The sequence below is a fragment of the Falco rusticolus genome, chromosome W (genome assembly GCF_015220075.1).
Source record: "Falco rusticolus isolate bFalRus1 chromosome W, bFalRus1.pri, whole genome shotgun sequence".
NCBI classification, from domain to species: domain Eukaryota; kingdom Metazoa; phylum Chordata; class Aves; order Falconiformes; family Falconidae; genus Falco; species Falco rusticolus.
This window is the reverse complement of record NC_051209.1, coordinates 13,356,429-13,377,440: the sequence shown is the minus strand read 5'-3', so window position 1 is coordinate 13,377,440 and position 21,012 is coordinate 13,356,429. Positions and strand designations below refer to the sequence as shown.

Genomic DNA, 21,012 nt, shown 5'->3' with positions numbered 1-21,012 from the left:
GATGAAGACAAATCAGAGGCAGAAAGGGTATCAACTGACCGATTAAAAAAAAAAAGTAAAATTTGCAATTACCTTATAATCTACTTTCATAAAGAATTTGGATGTGAATTGAACAGTCGAGGTCATATTTAGAAATACTTACGGTTCTTTGTAAGACCACCTCTAATATTGTTATCCATCTTCTTTCCTTACCTAGAAGATTGCCTGTTGCAGTGGATGATGACCAGGCATTAGTTATTGCTCACACTGCCTCTTGGCTGGACTAGAGAAACTGATATAATTGGATGTAAATCCTCCAGCATGTAGGAAAAGCTAATTAATATAAAAGTCTGCAGGCATCTCCTCAACAATGCAGATTACACCTGTGATGTAACAAGCACAGCATAGTTTATGTTGACTTTTCAGAGAAATAAAAAATCTAATTCAAACAGAGCATGGTCTAGAACCACAAAATGCCTAACTGTCCACAACGAAGACTAAAATCTGCAGTTGCTTCCCTCTGATACACAGGAGCTTCTCTTACTTCAAAACCAGGTCTCTCCATCTAAAACCCCTGCACTGCAGTGACAAAACAGGACGCAGACTGCACACATTTTGCTCCCAAAAGAAAAGATGAAAGTAAATCCATGAGCAGTGGTCACGCTCAGTGTACCACCCAGAGAACATCTCTGATTTTGTGATGTCAAGTGTGATATAGAAACTATAAAGAGTAGAGCAGTCATTAAATAGAAGACAGATAAGATGGTTTGCTAATGGTATAGGAACTATTGCCTAAATCTATGTAAACTTCTCAGTAACTGCAGAGTCTAGAAGTAGCTGACATTGAAGATGCATTTTCAGATTGGACCCTGGGTTTGCTGAGACCCATGGTTCAATATCCCTGAAGATGTCTGCAGATTTTCCAGAGAAACTGGTTGTGGGAAAACCACCTTGGGGGAATTGGAGAAAATTGGGACCTAATATAAGCATAGTATTACAGAAAGCTTTTTTAGGGTAAAATACAGCTATTGCTTTCAGGATGGTTGGCATGCATGGAATCTACATCACCACAGTTCCCTAAACAACACATCCTGCCAGCTCAGCACATGATGATAGGAGTGACAGAGGACACCACAGCCACGCTCTGTCATGCTCCCTGCAGGAATGGGAACTTGATGGTACCACACAGCTGATAAGCTGCATACCAGTTGTCACATGAAGAATCCATGGGATGTCCATGGCTGAGCCAACCATTGTGGAGAAATGACTTTACTCAGATGAAATAATCTCATTGTAATACTCACACACACCTCTATCCCAAAGTTACCTGCCTCCAAGGTACTACCACACCTCACTGGGCACATGATACCTATCAGTAACAACAATATGTATGACTAGAGTCACTCAAGCTCTGCCTAAATGTGATGGAAATGGACTAGTCCTGGACTGAAATAAGTCCATGGCAGGGGGAATTGTTGTCTAAACTCCTGGATTACCCAACTCTGATTTAGTGTTCACAAGGCTAGGTCAAGCTGACTCACTCTAAAATTGTTATGAATGAAGGGACTTTAATCAAGGGAGTCAGCCTTGGGGAGCATGAGAACAGACAGTGAAAAGAACACCATTATCTAAGTTATGCAGAAAGAAGCCTTCAACTGAGGAAAGTTCAGGCTATAAGAGGAAACAGGATGATAAGGTGTTGCAATCCGCTGACATCAACAGAAAATTAGTCTAAAGTAGGACAAAGATAATAGTGGTAGTGGGAGATCACGACCTCCAACTCAAATAGCCCCCCCAAAAGAGGGCAAAACCCTGCTTGAGGAGCATGCATAGTTAGCAGAGAATTTCAATAGTGCTATCTGAGGATGCGTACTGATTTGCATTAAAGTGAGAAACTTGTAACCAATCCTGTGCATGATGAATTAATATGCAATGTACAATGAAGTATAAAAAGTGGACAGATGAGGGGAGAAGTTAGGAAAGACTCCATTGTAACTTCTGGGATCAGTCAACAGGCTGAACCTGTCTTCTCCCCCATAGGGACGCCTATTGGGTAAGAACTTTGACTTATGCATGCTAAATAACTAACACATTCTAGCTGCTATTAGTGATTATATTTTAGTTGTATATAGTTTGGTTGTATATCACATCAAGTTTGTGTTTTGCAGACAGTCTTTATCACATACCTTTATAACAAACCTTAATTTGTTGTGATTTCATATTAGTAAAGAGTGTTATTCCATAAACTGTTAGTATTAATTCTTCGTGGAAGCTAGCAGTCACCAGCAGTGGGTAACATATTCAAATAAAGTGGGAAGACCTGCTGAGGAGTCCTCCTTATGCTGTTGGCGCATTTCCCTGAACAAGTCAGTCAAATCATTGTCCGACCCAGCAGGACTGTTCAGTGAAGGATCTCTATAACGCTGACAGACTAGTTGGGCACAAGGGTCTCAGCTTTCCTGGAGTGCTGACAGACAGATCAAACACTAGGGGTCGGGAAAATATCTCTTCCCCCCCCCCCCTTCACGTGACATGGGTCAAGTACCTGCTTCCCTTTCATGCACAGGCTAATTTGGACTGGTTGTAGACTTGGAATTTGGCATCTTCTTCTCTTTTGGTCTGTGGTTCTGCTCGATCCAAATTTGCCACTGGCCTTTCAGTGAGAACTACGTGCTGCAGATTGTCTTCAAAGCAGAGTGTAGGGAAAAAGGGGAAACAGTACAAATCTGACATGTAAAACTGGAGAATAGTAAGAAATATGGTATCTTCTGCAAGCAGGTGAAATAACATCACATATCTGGAACAGTTTTGAGGATGGGACAAAATTTAGTTTTGGTTCAAATGTGTGCTTGAGTCTCAGTTCATAGGCCAAGGATCACCTTAGCCATGGTGTACATCTCAAATCATCTAATGTAGATGGCAAATGTAGTTTTCATTCTCACAACATATATTTTTTTAACTGGGTGCACATACATGTAGCAGTATTTTGAAATATATATGAAGGGTACACAGGTAGATTTAAAATAATTTCATTTAGCTGGATACTCTGCTTGTCTACTATTACTCTGTTTCTTTTTCTGAATGTTCCCATATCTTGACCTGAAACATTTGGTGCTGCTTTAAGTTCTGAAGATATTGCATGTGTTCAGAGGTGAGGGAAATGTAATCATGGACCAGAAATTATGCCATCTGGCTGTACGATCTACCACACTAATCAAGTAAGTGATTCAAATTGCTAAGTATGCAAAGGAGCACTGGGTACTGATTGTTTGTAAAAATGTACAGATTCAAGATTCACAACATGTATCTCTCAGAGGACATGGCCTACGACAATTTTAACGCTATTACTCTTCCCTGCTCAAAAGAAAAGATGGGAGGGGGAAAGGCTAAATCTGCTAAACAAATAAATTGTGCACACCTAATTCTTATAATGTGTCTTAGAATGTACCAGATAATGCTTGTAGCTCAGACCTATGATTTCTAAACAAACACTATCTGTTCCTATCTTGTAACATTTTTTGTGTGAACAGAGGTCTGTGGAAAAAGCAGAAATAACTAATGTCACTGCACATTCCCAGAGCAGTTGAATTGCAGGCTTGTTTAAAAGTCCAACATCTTATTTTTAAAACAAAACATTTTTCTTAACTGGACAATGTCAGCTATAATGTAGATAAGAACTCACATGGATAGACATACTAAAGTCAGTGTGAGAACTCACACGAGTAAATTTTGAAAATATAAATATTAAGCTTAAACCTTAATTACATGCATCAAGACATGAAAATTTGCTGTTTAAAATAAAATTTACTTTGATTCCAGCTCTACTACTGCTTTTTAAATTAAAATTAAGGTAAGATAGAAATTAATCTGAGGTAGAAATAGATATTAGAAATGGACAGACTTTTAAAAATATATACATTAGTGTGTAGGTGCACATAGATATTGTTTCTTTTGGTTCTGTACACAAATATGTATGAAATAATAAGACTTGACCAAAACAGCAAAGTATACCCTGTGCAATGGTCAAATGTAGACAGGAGGATGGAATTTTGCTGCTAGACCAGAAGTTTCTAGTACAATGCTGTTCCTTTTGGAAATCATTTCATTGACTACAATTGGTCTGGATTTATATCTTAGCAATACAAAATAAAAAAAAATAATTAAATGCCACTTAAAAGAAATCACAATACACTTTAGGATGCAATTTGAAAATACAACTACTCATGCTTGCTTAAAATTATAGTTTATCAGTCAAGGATTATATATCCTACTGAAGTTAGCACAAAAAAATCTACTATTGGTTTGAATGGACTATGCTTTTTCATTTACAGTGACTTAAAATGTAATTAATGAACACTACATCCACATCAATATTCCCTTGAAATCTCAACTATTATACACAACTTCAGAGGTACATCATCTGGGATTGGCATACATAGTAAGATAAAGTGAACAAAGAATATAGTTTTCTTAAGTTACACTAACAACTACTTGGGATTCTCCCCCAGGATATTTAAAATTTTATATATAAGTAAACTTAAGTTTGAAATATTTGTACTCAAGAAATATTACAAGTTAGTGGTAATAGATTAAATGAGAGTTTAGTGAGAATTTTTTTTAAAAAAATGAATTCCTCTAAACTACACAGGAACTATTCCTTAGGAAATGCTTGAGTAAATAAGGTAGCATCCTTGAATTTCTAAGCCCTCTTTTTCCTACTATTCAGATAATGACTCAGACTTTTTTTTCTCCACCTCCCCACACTTAGTGCATATAATTTCTGGGGCTCAGAACAAAGAAAAAAGCAAACAGCTCTTCTTTCATGGTAAAGCAAAACTTGCCCACTTATAAAGATATTGGAACCAAAAAATATTCATGGTTTTATTGTATATATTTTCTTCAAATTATTAATAATATTATATTTATATTTATATTTATGGCTTTGCGCAAAGACAAAAGAAAAAATATCTAACTCATCCCTGGCCATACAGTTATTATAAGAATCAGATTTATAGTCTTCCCAGCAGCAGTAAAATTCAACATTTTTCATTAATACGTTTCATCCTGTACAGATGTGAGATTTCATACTTATGGGCTTACTTATGTACAGAGAAAATAGGTCACTTCTGAAACTAGCAATGAACCTTTGTATTACAGGAATGTTAGCAATTTGTTTCTTAATCTAAGTACATAGACATTCGTACAAACATATATATACACATATATAATTTTATACTCTGTACCATTTTTTAAATTAAGTTACAAATCCTAGATATTGTCCACTCTATTACAAATTCATTTAAAAATTATTATGGTTTTGCTGAAAGACCATATGAATTAATATTTCTTCATAGTGCTTAAAATAAAAAAAAATATATAAAAATATTTCACTACTAACCCCATTTCTCCTAGCAAATGTAAACCTTAAACAGTGTGAAAGATCAGTATATGATCTTAATTAACTGAAGTAAATGGTCTTGCAGTGTATCCATAATGTTCCAAACACTTTTAAACAATCGCTTCTTCGTATACTATTCTGGGCCACTTGAATTAATGGCAGCAGCATGTTAATGGGTTAATTACATTGATTTTTAATGGTGAGTGGGAGTCAGCAAAAACTGGAAGTTTTTTTTAAAAAATGTATTTGATGTACCACTTTATTAAAAGGTGTAACAGGCATAACAGGCAGCATGGGTTCAAGCTCTGTGGAGCTTTATAATATTTACTTGGCTCTCAAGTACATCTGGATTCATTGCATTATGTAGTTTGTGATATTATTTAATTTTTCAATGCATTGTTAAACTCAGCATTAATGGGAAAAGAATCAGTCCTTTGCATTCACTTCCTTCATGAGTCAGCTGGGTTTTAAGGAACAGAATATAGCTTGTATCATATCCATAATGCTGATTTTTCAATGAGTTAAATTATGACACATTTAGTTTCAATCTCTATTTAATGTGACAAATCAGACACAAATGATTACGAAAGAACTTTTTTGTGGATAACATAATGTGAAGGTTTGAGCAAACAACAAAACGTTCACAGAACAGTATGCTTTAACCCTGCTTTCTGTCACCATTTCCTTACTGTTTGAAGACATAAAAAATAAACCTCATACCTATGGGCTATGCTTGGCACTACATGCCTTAGGATATACTAGCCATTTAATTACAATATACACAGAGCAAATCGTGCATTTCCAGATAGATTTGATGCTATATTATATTTATATATCGAATACAAAACTACAGTGAAGACACAGAAAGCACCTGAAAGCCTAAATCAAGCTATGGTTTACAAATAATCCTTTAAATGAAAAACCTCACTTCTAGACTTCAACCAGAGATTCAAAGTCAGAATTATAGTAATTTTAAGGTAGACACAATTAATGAATGGTTATTAGTTCCTAAGATACCATAAAGCCTTTTCCTAAAATGGCCGACCAAACCTATTTTTATTGTCTTTTTTTTTTTTGGTTCTCCAAAGCATGCATGGAAAATTTTCAGATGCTATTGAGGGCAAGGAGAAGAAAAGTGATGGCACTGGTGAAGTACAAGTGGCTTGCAGGATCAAGCATACATTTTTACATAAAACATTGCATGTAAAAGTAACATTAAAGCCACTGCATTACAATTCAACACTTATGTTGCACTTAGGTTCAATAAATTTTAAAACTGTAAATTTCAAAGTGAAGAGCTGAACCTAAATTCCTAAACAAAGACTTTGCAATGATACAGCAACAGCAGCTTTTTTTTTGGGGGGGTGTCTAAAAAGTTATTTATAATGGCAATATTTATAGTCTTTGTAAAAGTCTTTAGCAATGTGAAGACTGAAGTCCGCCCATTTTTCTGAAAGAGCAGAACAGTCAACATGTCATGAGGTTACAATCTATCCAGAAGAGTGCTAGTGCCAGCATTTTGATTGCAGGTGTTGGCAATTATTTGGTTTTAAATCTAATTCTGAATGGAAAGTGCTAAAATATGAAATGCAATAGGAAACAACAACTGAATTCTTCCTGACAAATTAACAACATATATGTAATACATTAAATAATGAAGGTTTCAGAATATCACTCAGTGTTATATTATAGTTGCATTGATTTTTTAATATATATGTTTGAACTTTTTTACTGTGTTGACAGTTTTTGCATGAAAATAGAAAACCTCATAAACAGAGAAATCTGTCAGACTGATTTTAAAGTCAACATGTTAAAAATAAATAATATTACAGCTGAATTTAGAGTTCTTTAATGGTTGCAAGAAAAGAAGATGAATTCCAACAAGTTTTTAAAATTCTTTCATATATATATATATATATATAATTTTTACATTCAAGGGAAAAGCTGTCTAAAATATTTTTCTCATAGTGGACTGCTGGGGTACATTAGGAAATAAGCTAAAACTGTTCCATGGATGGTTCTCAGTTCATTACAAGTCTGTTGCTCACAGTTACCAGGAATCATAAGTTTGATGCGAACCGTGGTTTGTCTCCCTCAGGCTCTGTGCTTAAGACTGTGGAAAAATCCCTTTGCAGACAGGCTGTGGGTGGTGTGGCCACCCGGTTTGGGGGTATGGCTCCTGAGGACATCTGTCTGAAGAGTGAGACACGCTGGGGGACGGTGGCCTGACTGGCTGGGGGCATGCTTGTACCAGGGGTGGGCTGTGGGAGGGAGGCAAGGGACTCTTCCACAGTGGGGTGAGGCCTGGTGATCAGGGTAGAGATCTCATGGGGCAGGGAAGGCTGCGAGGCAGAGAGGGGCCGCACCTCCTGGGTCAGATTGGTGTGGTAGAGGGCCTGGGTGCTCTTGTGTACCTCATTCTTCTGTGCCTGCGGTTGCTGCTGCATGAGAGAGAGTTGTGAGGTGGTTGATGAGACATACTGGAAAGTTCGACCAGCGAGAGGGCTCTGTACAGGTGGGCTGCAGATTGCAGTGGTGTAGGAGCAGGGTGAGAGGATGATGGCTTGCTGGGACATCTGTGTGCTGAGCGAGGTGGAGTGCAAGTTTCCATGAGAAAGGCTGCTTGTGGTGTAAATGGAAGGGGACTGCATCCTGATGTGTAATGATGAGGTGGCAGTGGAGGTGCTGGAGTTCAGCACAGGCATCTGCTGCAAGCTCACTGGGGCAATGGTCTGCACCATCTCTCTGTCATGCTTCAAAATCTGCTTTAAGACCTCATTTTCCTGGTTGTTGAAAACCCCAGTGTTGAGGTCCTTCTGGAACTTCTGCAGGAGGATAGAGTTCTTCTTCCCTTTACAGAGAGGCAGAAGAGTTAGCAAGCCTGACACACAGAGGCAGACCCTCACTCTGACCTTGCATTTCAACCCCCATCACTGAGGGCCACATTGGCATTGTAAAAGCCTGAGCAAACACAGGGTTGAGCCCTGGCCACAGCTCAGCAGGGAGCCCACTGTGATAGGCTGCACTGCACCAATCTCCCCAGGACCCAAGGACTGAAGACCTCCTCCCTTGAGGCAGAACAGTGCTGAGCCTCTCCAGGTACCAGTGCTGCAGCAAGTCATGCTGGCATGCAGCTCCTGACAGCTGGTCTCCATGTACACCCAGTTTCCCCTCTCTTTGTACCAACATGGCAGGTTTTCATAACACCATTGTGCTCAGACACCTGAACTTTCTGTGCCTCTTCACTTGTAGTGCACTGCTATTACTACAATTATTCTGAAAGTGTAACCATGGTAATTTACTGAAAAACAGGGTGAAAAAAACCACCAGGCTCTGCATGTATGTCTTTCCCATTGAAAAATGATCCTAATTTCCACTAAACTATTACACAAGTTATAAATATATCTGCCATTTAGCACATTGCCTGGAACTAATTATTAGACATTAGTAACCAGTGACCACTAGCTTGCAAGAAATCTTCTTTTTAAATATTTTTGAATTAATATGAACTCACAGCTAATGTTAAAACTGCCTACACAATAAAGAATGCTATACACTGTGTCCTGATGTTTGCTTGATGGCTCTTGGTGTCTGCAAGATGTAGACACTATTCTGTGTCATCAGATGCACAGGAACACAATTGCACTCAATTGTTTCTTATTTTTCAATAAAATGGTTCATATTTTATCTTTTGTCCTGTGTAGATAGCACTTCAGATGGGATTACTACTCCAAGAGCAGACTGGACTTTACTACTAATATCACTTAAGCACATATTACTTTGAGTTGGACTACATTTCCAGACAGTCTTGAAAAACAAATTATAAGGCTTTGAAAAGTCTTGAAAACATAAATTAATGCACTGACTGTTCACAATCTGCAAAATACTAAAACAAGTCTATTAAATATTTGAAACCTGTATACATGTATTTATTTATTAAACATTTAATATATTAAACAAGTTTTCTTCCTAATTGGGATAAATATTTTAGGCATAGCTGCATTTTGAAACCAGCGTCAATAATGCTGATCAGAGTGCATTTCTCCTGACCAAAGACCATATATTTTTATCTAGTATGTCCTATTAGAGAAGTCCAGAATGTCTGGATGCACAACAGCAGACTCCACACACACTGTTTTGATAATCTGCCATATCATTCTGCCTTTCACTTGGATATCATTGGCCTGCTTTCCTGATTTCAAGTAGATCTCAGTAATGCCAGTGTGCAGCCATCAATGCTAGCAGCACCCATGTTGTGAGGAAAACAAGAGCCCTGCTGCAAAAAAAAAAAAAAAAAAATCACTTCAACAAACATGGGTTTTGTGAGTGCTGAGAGACTTCAGCTCTTCCCAGCATTATAGATGTCACCTGTAAAGTATTTATGTAGGAAAATGTCATCCACTGCTTATGAAACTGCAATAAACCCTATGAGTGCTGAGGGCAGCAAAAGAAATGTGGGATTAATAAGTAATACTAATGAAAATTAAAGTATACAAAATAATCCTCAGAGGACTATGAGAGTTTTCCAAAAGTCAAAAGTTTTAAATACTAAAAAGTGAGCTTGCAGAATTTCTTGTCTGGACACATTTTATTCATAGATCAGCAGAACATTTACTGCAGCATAACAGAAACAAAATTGTGGGACAGGGCCTGAGAGGCAAGTCTCCAAGTATGGTCCAGCCGATAAGCAGGGATGTGCTGGAGCTTGTTGGCCATAAACCTTGGGAGGATGGCCATAAAACCTTGGGAGGACTGCTACTAACCTCGGGAGGACAAGGAATGTGAATAGATAACAACCGACAGGATGAGTCAGGCCGAGAAAAGATAAGGGAATGAGGAACAGATGGCCCAAAAGAGAAGTTGGGGCGAATGAAGAGACGGGACATAGCTTGATACAAGCAAGATGTTGATTTATTGTACACAATCACGAGTTTATATATGTTTTCAGAAGCTGCGCGCTTTAAACAGATTGGTTCTTTAAGCTAAGCATTACATACTAGGCAATCCCTAATTGGTTAACTACAAACAAAGAACACTTTAAGTAAGTTTCTACAGTCATCAATTAGCACAAACTTGTTACTTCTTGCAGGAGGGGGCCTGGAAATCAGGACCATAAGTAACAACCAGTTAGCTGAAAGGAATGTACTTGAGTTTGTAGGCCACAAACCCTGGGAGGACAAGGAATGTGAATAGATAACAATCGACAGGATGAGTCATGCTGAGAAAAGATAAGGGAATGAGGAACAGATGGCGCCAAGGAGAAGTAACAGGTTGCTGTTAATTGATGACTGTAAAAACTTACTTAAAGTGGCCTTTGTAGTTAACCACCAATCAGGGATTGCCTAGTATGTAATGTGTAGTTTAAAGAACCAATCTGTTTAAAGCGCCCCGGCCTCTGATAACATGTATAAACTTGTGATTGTACACAATAAATCGACATTTGCTTGCATCAAGCAGCGTCCCGTCTCTCATCGTGGCAAACTGGTGACCCCGACATGATGGGTTTATGAACCACCAGGCTGAGCGGCAGGTCGTGAGTCCCACAGAACGTTGAATGAGCTGCTGAAAGGAAGCAGGAATTGAAAAAAAGTCCCTCTGGAATTTAGAGGTGAGCTGTGGGAAACACGGGGAATCAGGCGTCTTCCCCCAAAAGAAACATATATGAGCTTATGAAAGCTCTCCTTAATAAGCATGAAAAGAATATTCCGGGGCATGATCTCAAGGCAATCCTTAGATGGGTACAGGTGAAAGTACCCGCTGTAACTGCATCTAATATTTTTACGTGAGAACTTTGGGATGATGTGGGGGTAAAACTATGGGATGCGGCTACATCGGGGGATGCTGAAGCGCAGCGCATGCTCCCATGGTGGAAAAGCTTTTTTAAGATTTTGAAAGCACAGGAAAAAAGTCACAGAGACAAAGCGGGGGGGGGGGAGAAGGAAACTCTCCTACAGTACCTCCATTACCGCCGGAGGACCCAAAACCGCCTGACCCCTTGAAGGTTTGTGCCACGGGTTACCCCCCAAAGGAAGACCCCTTTGATCCGGGGCTGGTGTGTAGAACGAGCTGAGGCATCTGTACTACGTGATGTCTCACATTCTGAACTGTTTGCCTTATTACAAGAGCTTGTCTTTCTCTTAGACTCTCGCCCTCACCCCTATTTTGTTATGCATGTCAGGGCACATACCTCTTTACCTGGCTTTATTACAGAAGGGAATCGACGAGCTGATATGCTCAATTTACCAGTACAAGTCCTACCAGATAGTCTAGCACAGGCTAAACTAAGCCATTCTTTCTTTCACCAGAATGCTGGAGGTCTCAAACGGCAGTTTGGGCTTACCTCCCATCAAGCGTCTAATATTATCGCCGTATGTCCTGACTGCCAAAGGCATTCTTTTCCATCCATAGCAGGAGGGGTTAATCCTAGAGGACTACAGAGCTTACAACTATGGCAAATGGACGTTACACATTATCCAGAGTTTGGTAAATTAAAATATGTCCATTCCTCTATTGACAACTTTTCAGGTGCTCTGTTTTCTTCTTGTTACACAGGAGAGAAAGCTGGTGATGTCCGCAAGCATTTGATGCATGCTTTTGCCGTCTTGGGCATACCCTCCCAAATAAAAACGGACAACGGTCCCGCATATATCTCAGCTGCAACAAAGGACTTTCTTGACTCATGGGGCATAACCCACATTACCGGTACTCCTCATTCCCCTACAGGTCAATCTTTGATTGAACACTCTCATCAGTCTTTGAAACGCTTACTACAACAACAAAAAGGGGGAATGGGGACTGCAACCCCTGAGGAACGACTAAAGAAAGCTCTGTATGTTTTCAATTTTTTGAATTGTTCTTTAATAGATAATAATCCTCTGATAGTTCGGCATTTTAATGCGAATGCTTCACTTGAGGCACGAATTAAACCTCTGGTGTTGGTCCGTGATCCAGAAACAGGTAAGATTATGGGACCATATCCTCTTGTGACATGGGGAAGAGGTTATGCTTGTGTTTCCACAGAAAAAGGCCCCAGGTGGATTCCGGCGAAGAACATACGACCCTTCCGTGAATCCCTACCAACAATCATCCAGTGAGGACTCCGATCATCCTCCGGATCATCCCCTCGATCAACAAGTTTCTGAACCTTCTGGGATCACAAATAACTGAAGCAGTATAAACTGAACCCTGTGGACTGAAAATGACTAATCAATGTAGAGAAGTATCAGTCGTGGGAATTTATTGTACTATTGATATGGAGAAATAGTGTGAAATGGGGACAATGGACACCGACTGTGATTGTATACGTCTGCTCGGGAATGTGGGTATGGTGACTGGTCATGGGTGCGGTGTCTGGTCACATAGGCACACAGCTTTGAGGAGACGCCTGCCCCTCTTCCTCTAACAAAGGGGAGATGGGGGTGGGGTGGGGGGGACACGACACGGGACTGGACGGGACACGACACGCCTGCCCTTCTTCCTCTAACAAAGGGGCTATTTAAAAAAGAATGAGAAAAGGGTGAGAGACATTCCAAGGCTATCTAGAGGAAGGGAGTGCTAAGTCTCCTTGCTGGAGAAGATTGGATGGTCACAAGGACATGAATCACCTTTCCTTGCTGAAGAAGATCGGATGGTCACAAGAACATGAATCACCTACAAACCTGCAAGACCGCCACATTCCAGGCAAAGGACTGATAAGCTAATTAACATACGAAGCGGGGTTTAGGTAACGAATATGTATAGGCGTTAATTGAATATTCATTTGTTTTATTGTATAAATGTGAGATGGTTCATCACTTTGGGTATGCACGCTTGTGGAGGAGCGATCCCCCGTGCACATGCGCGCAATAAACATACCTACTTTATAACTTTTGAGTTATAGAGTCTAACTCCGTACGTCACTATATGCGGGCGCTGTAAGCCTTGGGTCTTATGTGTGTGCTATAACTGTAAAAAGGAATGGTGGTGTAGAGTAGTATTAGCCAAACAATGGTGTGAAGGCTGTCTTGTTAATGGAATTAATACTGTTAGGTCCATGTAGCTTCGGACGCCTTTCTGTCCTGACTCCTAATACATCTGATTTTACAGCACCGTCTGTCTCATAGGGCAAAGCATGGCATTCATGCATATGCTCCCAATTGTGATGACTGCGTGGAGTTTTGGTCTTTTAGTCAACGCTTTGCTGCCTCCCTTTTTATGCCTGGAGCGGCCACTGGAAAAGCATTAGCGACTTTAGATAAGTTTGGCTGCTGGCTTGCTAAACAAATGAATGCTACTAGCAATGCATTGTCGGGTCTTTTATTAGATGCAGACAGTGTTCGCCATGCTTCACTGCAAAATAGGGCCGCTATAGATTTTTTGCTTTTAGCGCAAGGACACGGCTGTGAGGATATTGATGGCATGTGCTGCATGAATCTCTCTGACCACTCGGAATCAGTTCATGCCAGCATTCAACAACGTGAAGCTGGAGTCTTTAAACTTTCACAAGACAACAGCTGGGATTGGTTGGATAAACTTTTTACCCTGTTTGTTGCAGTGTCTACAAAAGTGGATAACACACTCAATGAAGAAAGTTCTTTTTGTGCAACAGGTAGGGGGAGATGTGGGACAGGGCCTGAGAGGCAAGCCTCCCAGTACGGTCCAGCTGATAAGCGGGGATGTGCTGGAGCTTGTTGGCCATAAACCTCGGGAGGACAAGGAATGTGAATAGATAACAACCGACAGGATGAGTCAGGCCGAGAAAAGATAAGGGAATGAGGAACAGATGGCCCAAAAGAGAAAAAACAAGTTTGTGCTAATTGATGACTGTAGAAACTTACTTAAAGTGTTCTTTGTTTGTAGTTAACCGATTAGGGATTGCCTAGTATGTAATGTGTAGTTTAAAGAACCAATCTGTTTAAAGTGCGCGGCCTCTGATAACATATATAAACTTGTGATTGTATACAATACAAAATTTTTAAGAAAGCTTTCATCTGGACATTTTATCCTTCAACTCAAGGAAAAGAAAAGATAGAAAGGTTTTAAGAATTCCAAACATGTAAAAAAAATAATAATACCTATCCTGTCAAGTCTATCAATTGCCACTGTTTCAAAGGCCCTTCTCATCATGGGGTACTCTTCCAGAACCTCGTTGAAGTTGTCCACTGAGAGGGAATACAGGCGACAGTACGTGTCTGCTCGTACACTGGCAGTTCGACGGCCCTTGGTCAAAAGGCAAATCTCTGGGAAGAGAAAAATTTAATACACACAGGAAACAAAGTTAGTGAACCATGTGAAACTTAAAAGCTAGGAAGTGACTTAACACTAACAGTACTCAGCAGCAATTTTTCTATTGCTGTCTACGCAAGGTTGCAGAGGCAATTCTGAAGATGTTTGATTCTATTTTTGCTACTCTGAAAAAATAACTAATCTCCTTTAAGAGCCATGTTTATAAGTTTTCTCAGTCTAGACGAGGGGACCACAAACTATGGCCCACAGGCCGGATACGGCCCCCCAGGGTCCTCAATCCGTCCCCCGGTATTTACAGAACCCCCCTGCCCCCCAGCGGGTGTTGGGGGGGGGAAACCAAGCAGCCACAGATGACTTCCTGGCACTTCATCCGCGCACCAGCCCCCTGTTTAAAAAGTTTGAGGACCCCTGGCCTAGACACTGATTTCATCAGGCCTTTTTAAAAATATCTTCTTTAAGTTGTAAGAAATGATCCATCCGCTGTCAAACACAGCTTGCTGACTCAGTTAACCCAAGTGATTATATTGATTTTTTTGGAAATACTCCACTGACAATCATTCACTAGATTTACTAAACTTATTTAATACATGATATCATGATATTTGAATATAAGAACTGCTCTAAGAAAAAATGCTTCAGGCATGAAAATGCCTTCTGTTATCTTAGGTTTTAAGTCCTAGGCATTTTGGGAGAGTAAACTTATGATTTTAGACTTTTTTTCCTCATTGGGCTAAAAAACTAGAACTCTTTTAACCTCCGCTTACTCCATGTGAATAGTCTAGTAGACTTTCTCTGCAAGTGCCTCAAGCAGGAATTCACCATTCTCAAACAGAAGAGACCAAAGCCATACGCAGAGTCCCAAGAAACAGCCCCAATCCTACAACAGCCAATTCCTGAACCCACAGGAAGAGGGTTACTGGATAAAGGCCAAAGCCAGTGCCTGAGGCTTATAACAGCAAAACATACAAGACAGAATAAGAAAGACACATAAATCCATCTTAGGGAAGTTTCCCAACTGAAGGCTTCAATATTCAGACATGTTACATGTTACTGTCTTGAGATGCTTCGGAACCCCCAGAGCAGCCCAAGCCTGTTGAAGTTGTGAAATAGCATCCAGAGCCTTCTCCCCAGTATAGGCAGATGCTCACACAACTTTTGAGAAGGTATCAATGGAGACATGAACGTACTGTAAACAACCAAAAGAAGGCACATGTGTGACGTCAGTTTGCCACTGATCCAAGTTCTGATATCCACGTGGATTGACCCCTTGTGGAAACATCAGCCCAGGACCCAATCGCTGACACTCCGGACAAGCAGCGATGATGGATTTTGCACCCTCAAAAGATATTTTAAATTGACAGACAAGTGCCCAAGCACCCTGATGAAAAAATTGATGAGACATGAGGGCCTGTCGTATCAGATCCGGCACTGGAGGAGTCCAAGTGGGAGCTGCAAGAGCATCAGCATGGGCATTTCCTTCACAGATGAATCCTGGCAATCCAGTGTGACTGCGGACGTGCGGAATGTAATATCTATGTGTATGTTGGCTCACTATTACCCATAATGCTTTAACAAAAAAAATAGTTGTTCTGAATTTACCTCCTTAAGCAGTGTGCAGTCAATACATCACGTGACATCTACAACATAAGCAGAGTCTGTAACAATGTTTACAGCACATAGAGAAAACATTTTAAAGACAACAATGACAGCACTAAGTTCAACCAATTGAGGTGATCCCTGTGTTAAGTGTATCAGTTCTCGCCATTGCTTCCCATCATGCCAAATGACCACTGCCTTTCCCAGTTTCCCAGAAGCATCCGTAAAGACCATAGGGCCTTGCACTGGGCCATCTGCTGCCAGCAGCTTTTGAAGTATTTGTATGTCCGAATAAGTTTGCAACAATTTATGACTGGGAAGATGATAGGATATATGTACCTTAAATCCTTCCAGAGCTAACTGAAACAGTAAACTGTTTGCCAAATACCAGCTTATGTAATAGTGTTCAATAGGAATTATCAAGTAATTAGGATACTGGCCCATGAGTTGAACACACGGTGTATGTCCTTTGGTGATGATTTTTGATACTAGTTCAATCTGAGTGCTCACTGTCTTCCGTGGTTGTACAGATAAAAATAACTATTCTAAGACATGTAGCGGATCCTGCTAGCACTCATTCCATTGGCCCAACAATCCCATGGGATGATAGCTAGCAATGACAATATATAAACTTATTGGAGTTTCTAAGTCTACACAGAGTACCCTTTTTTGTTGCAGACCATCAGCCACCCTCTCTAGGGCTGAGGTGGCTTCTTTAATTAGTGATCGGGGAGACATTAAATCAGTGTCACCCTTCAATAGATCAAAGAGTGGTTTCAATTGGTCTGTTGTAAGGCCCAAATATGGCCTTACCCAATTTATGGTCCCTAATAATTTTTGCAAATCATTTAGGGTTCTGACATTTACTCGGAGCTGGATAGACTGTGGCTTAAGTGTTTGATATAGCACTTTATCTCCCAAGTATTTCCACGGGGCTTGTTGTGGAATCTTTTCTGGTGCTATACGTAGCCCAAAGGTGGCCAACAACTGCTGCAAAACTAGATACACTTGTTGAAGTTCAGCCTTATTTGCAGCCGATACAAGAATATCATCCATATGATAGCAATGCACTTGTGGAAATTGTTCCTGTACAGGTGACAATGCCTTTGCTACATACCACTGACATATAGTAGGACTGTTTTTTATACCCTGCGGCAACACCGTCCATTGGTATCACTTACAAGGAGTCATACTGTTTCTGCTAGGTATTGAAAAAGCAAATTTACATTATCAGCTTCATGTAAAGGAATACTGAAAAAACAATCTTTTAAATCAATTACCAAAATGTCCCAGTTTCATGGGATCATCATTGGGGAAGGCATGCCCGATTGCAGGGCTCCCATTCCCTCCATTACATCATTTACTTTCCTTAAATCTTGTAACAGGCACCATTTGCCCGATTTCTTTTTTATCACAAACACAGGGGTATTCCAAGGACTATGGGAAGGTTCTAGGTGACCTTGTGCTAATTGTTCTTCTACTAACTGTTGGAGGGCTACACACTTTTCCTCAGGAAGGGGTCACTGTTCCACCCAAACAGGGGTATCTGTCTTCCAAGTCAAAGGCAGAACAGGTCTTTGTACACCCTCCATCACAGCGGCCCCTATTAAAAATCCTTCTGGGTACCAATGATAACTCCCCATTGTCCCAAAACATCCCGTCCCCACAAGTGCAGAGGGACATCAAGCACGTAGGGACTGATTGCTGCTGTCTGGCCTTCAGGGTTTCAAACTTGCACCGTATACTACTGACTTTGGACACTTTGTGTCACACCACCCACTCCTGCCGAACAGACAGGCCAAGAGCAAGGCCAAATGCGTGCAGATATAAAAGTTACATCTGCTCCCATGTCAATCATTCCGGTCACCTGTATTGTGGAAGGGGTCCCTTTGGCTAAGGTGATTTTAAAGGTTAGAGTTGGTCGAGCGTTTTGTATGCCCCGAGTCCAGAAAATTTGTGGTGTTCCTGTTGAACCAAACCCTTTTTGCCCCAGACTTTGTCATGGGCATAATTAACTTGCACCCAGAAAGAAATTAATTGTGCAATCCAGCTACCTTCAGGAATTGACATGGGGGGTGGTCCACACCATTGCTTGAATCTGACCCATATAATCAGCATCAATGACTCCTGGTAAGACAAACAAATCCTGTAATGTTACACTAGAGCAAGCAACAGTGAGCTCAATCTATTGCCAATGGGTCCCACAGTATTCAGTGGGACCTTATGTACTTTATCATCCTCTATTGTGATGGCAGTTGCTGCGGTAACATCCAATCCAGCGCTCCCTGAAGTTGGGGCTGCAAGTTGGCTGCATAAGCCTGGAATTGTTGTGGAGGATTCATTTGTATCATCACACGGTTCCTCCCTGCATTCCTCCCTCCATTTCCCTGCTTTCTGTTGCCACCTGCAAGTAACTGTCCTTGAGTGTTAAACTTAGAACTACAGTATTTTGCAAAATGCCCTAGTTTGCTACATCAACAGCATACCAAACCAGAGCCATCACTCCTTCCTGACCTCGATCTCTTGGGACAGTCCTTTAAGTGACCTTCTTGCCCACGTGTGTAATAATGGCAGACAACCCTGACTGCATCAGCAAAGGTCTCTGCCAGATGCTCCATTTGGAAGGCAGCGGTTCCTACCTTCCCACATACATCCATTAATTCTATTAAAGCGAGATTACAATTTGCATGTCTGCAATCACCTTTGTGCAATCCTCATTCGCATTGTCCTTAGCTAATTGAACTAACAATGCTTCCTTAGCTGCCCCATTCTGTATTTGCTCATCCAAGGAGTCTCTCAACCTATCTAGGAATGACACATACCCCTCATTTGGACCTTGTTTTATTGTGGTCCACAATTGCTGTGGAGCGCCACGATCTGGGACCTGCAATAAAGCTTGGAGAGCTAACTCTTTTTCCTGCTGCAGGACTAAAGGATGTAAGCGAGCTTGTAACTGAGGAGAGTTAACTGGAGCCTCCCCCATCAATTGTGGAATCCCTGCCCCAAAACGTGGATCATCCTGGGGGTATTCTAAATTCATCAATGATTGCTCATTTGCCAAGCACCTCCAATTTGACTCAAAAAGTAACATTTGTATAGGGGGTCAATATAATTTGCACAATCATACAGCAATCATAAGCAGTAAGCTCTGCTGTGAAAAGACTACGTAACAATGATTGAGCGTAGGGTGAGCCTATTCCACACTGCATACAGGTTGATCTTAATTCTTTTATCACTCCACAGCTGAAAGGTTACCACTCAGGGGGAGCATTACCATCCCTTCAAAGCACTGGGCAGGCTAACACCCTGCCCCCCATGGCAGTTGTGGCATCAATATCGCCTTCCACAAGTGCTTGTTCCCACAACTTTTTCCAGAATTTGGCAGGATCTGGTCCCGATGCATTAATTCGGACTGGTTGTTGAACATGACCTGAGGTCTCCTCCAATAAGCCTATCACAGGTGGCTCAGGATCACAGTCAGGCAACAGGACAATGACTGGATTCCCCTGCCACCCCAGAGGGAAGCAACTCTGCCTGCTCAACCCAGCAGCGCTCTGCTACTCCTGTCAGCCCTGACTGTGTGAATCAGGCGATGGCAGAGAATCTGATGGCACCGAAGGTACCTTATTGGGCATCATCTCTGCAACCAGGGATGTGGGTATTTCAACTGCAGCCTTTGTCTCCCTGTCCGCTTCTGATTGTTCAAGTAAATCTAAGACCAATCTCCATGCTGTCAATGATGCTGTAGCAATTTTGTCCCCTCTCGTGGCAGCCCCAGAAAATAACTTTCCAGCATTTCATATCTGAATGCTGGAGACATTTTTCACCATAAATGGCAAATCATTCTTTTTACACCACCCCAGCAGAGTTCTTATTGCAGTCTCATCATACCTTATGCCTCTACTTTCAAATATGTCTATTAGCATTTTTAATACAGGGTTTGTCTCTCCATCCACTTCTGATTGTTCTAGCAAATCTATGATCAATCTCCATGTTGTTAACGAGGCTGTGTAGAGGGATTTTTAAAGGACCGAGGACATATGTTACCACTGTCTGGGTTGGACAACCCAGGCCTGTTAGTTGAAGCTGCAGAGCAGCTTTAAATTGTCCTTGGAACAAGCAGTGGGAGAAAGAAAACAAGCTATGCACAAACAAGAAGCCAGGTGCAGAGCAAGCCCTGAGAAACACGAAATCTAAGGTTGACTAAGGTGTTGTTTACCTTAAACTATCTCTCCCTTATGGAGGGTAGAGAGGGACCACCTGTTGTTATACATCACCAAACAGCGCGAGGGAACCAAACAACTACAGTTCCTGGTTTGAATGTTCTGTATAAAAATATGGCTTCAGGCGTATGGGAAGGACCTAATCCGGTGTTATTTATCGGTAGAGGTTATTTTTGTATCTCCACAGATAAAGGACCTACATGGATCCCTAGCAAGTTTGTGCGACCTGCATGTCAAGGTCAGAAGACAGAAGAGAAGACTCAGAGCGAGCAAACTGTCTATGTTGTAAAGGACGTAACCCGCGGATATTATGCCAATGTATGCTATGTGGGGTAAAACAGTTCTGTAAGCCAAAGTTTAAATGTAAATGGTGTAAAGAGTGTATGTGTTTGATTAATAACCGGGCATGAAGCAAGAGAAAACATACGACTAGTGTAATACCATGCTGATTGGAGACAGCATACATCATCAGAATCTGTGAAAGCACAGTTTTGTGGGGTGGAATGTGAAAAAAAAAACCAAACAAACAACCAAACAAATAAATTTTAGGAGTAAACAAGTTTGGTGGACTTGGTTTACAGTCTTGATGAA

The 21,012-nt window shown here is 40.8% G+C and overlaps 1 protein-coding gene across 1 annotated transcript in view; it reads right to left on the bottom strand.

The window, feature by feature from the left end:
- Positions 1 to 7,437: 7,437 nt before the first annotated feature.
- The window catches only part of LOC119140708 (potassium/sodium hyperpolarization-activated cyclic nucleotide-gated channel 1-like), an 80,247-nt gene continuing 66,672 nt past the window's right edge, over positions 7,438 to 21,012 (bottom strand). Inside the window, exons 4-5 of the mRNA XM_037372243.1 lie at positions 14,431 to 14,595; positions 7,438 to 8,228 (exon numbers count right to left, since the gene is read on the bottom strand). Of these exons, the coding sequence (XP_037228140.1) occupies positions 7,438 to 8,228; positions 14,431 to 14,595 (956 nt within the window). The remainder of the gene's footprint in view (positions 8,229 to 14,430; positions 14,596 to 21,012) is intronic.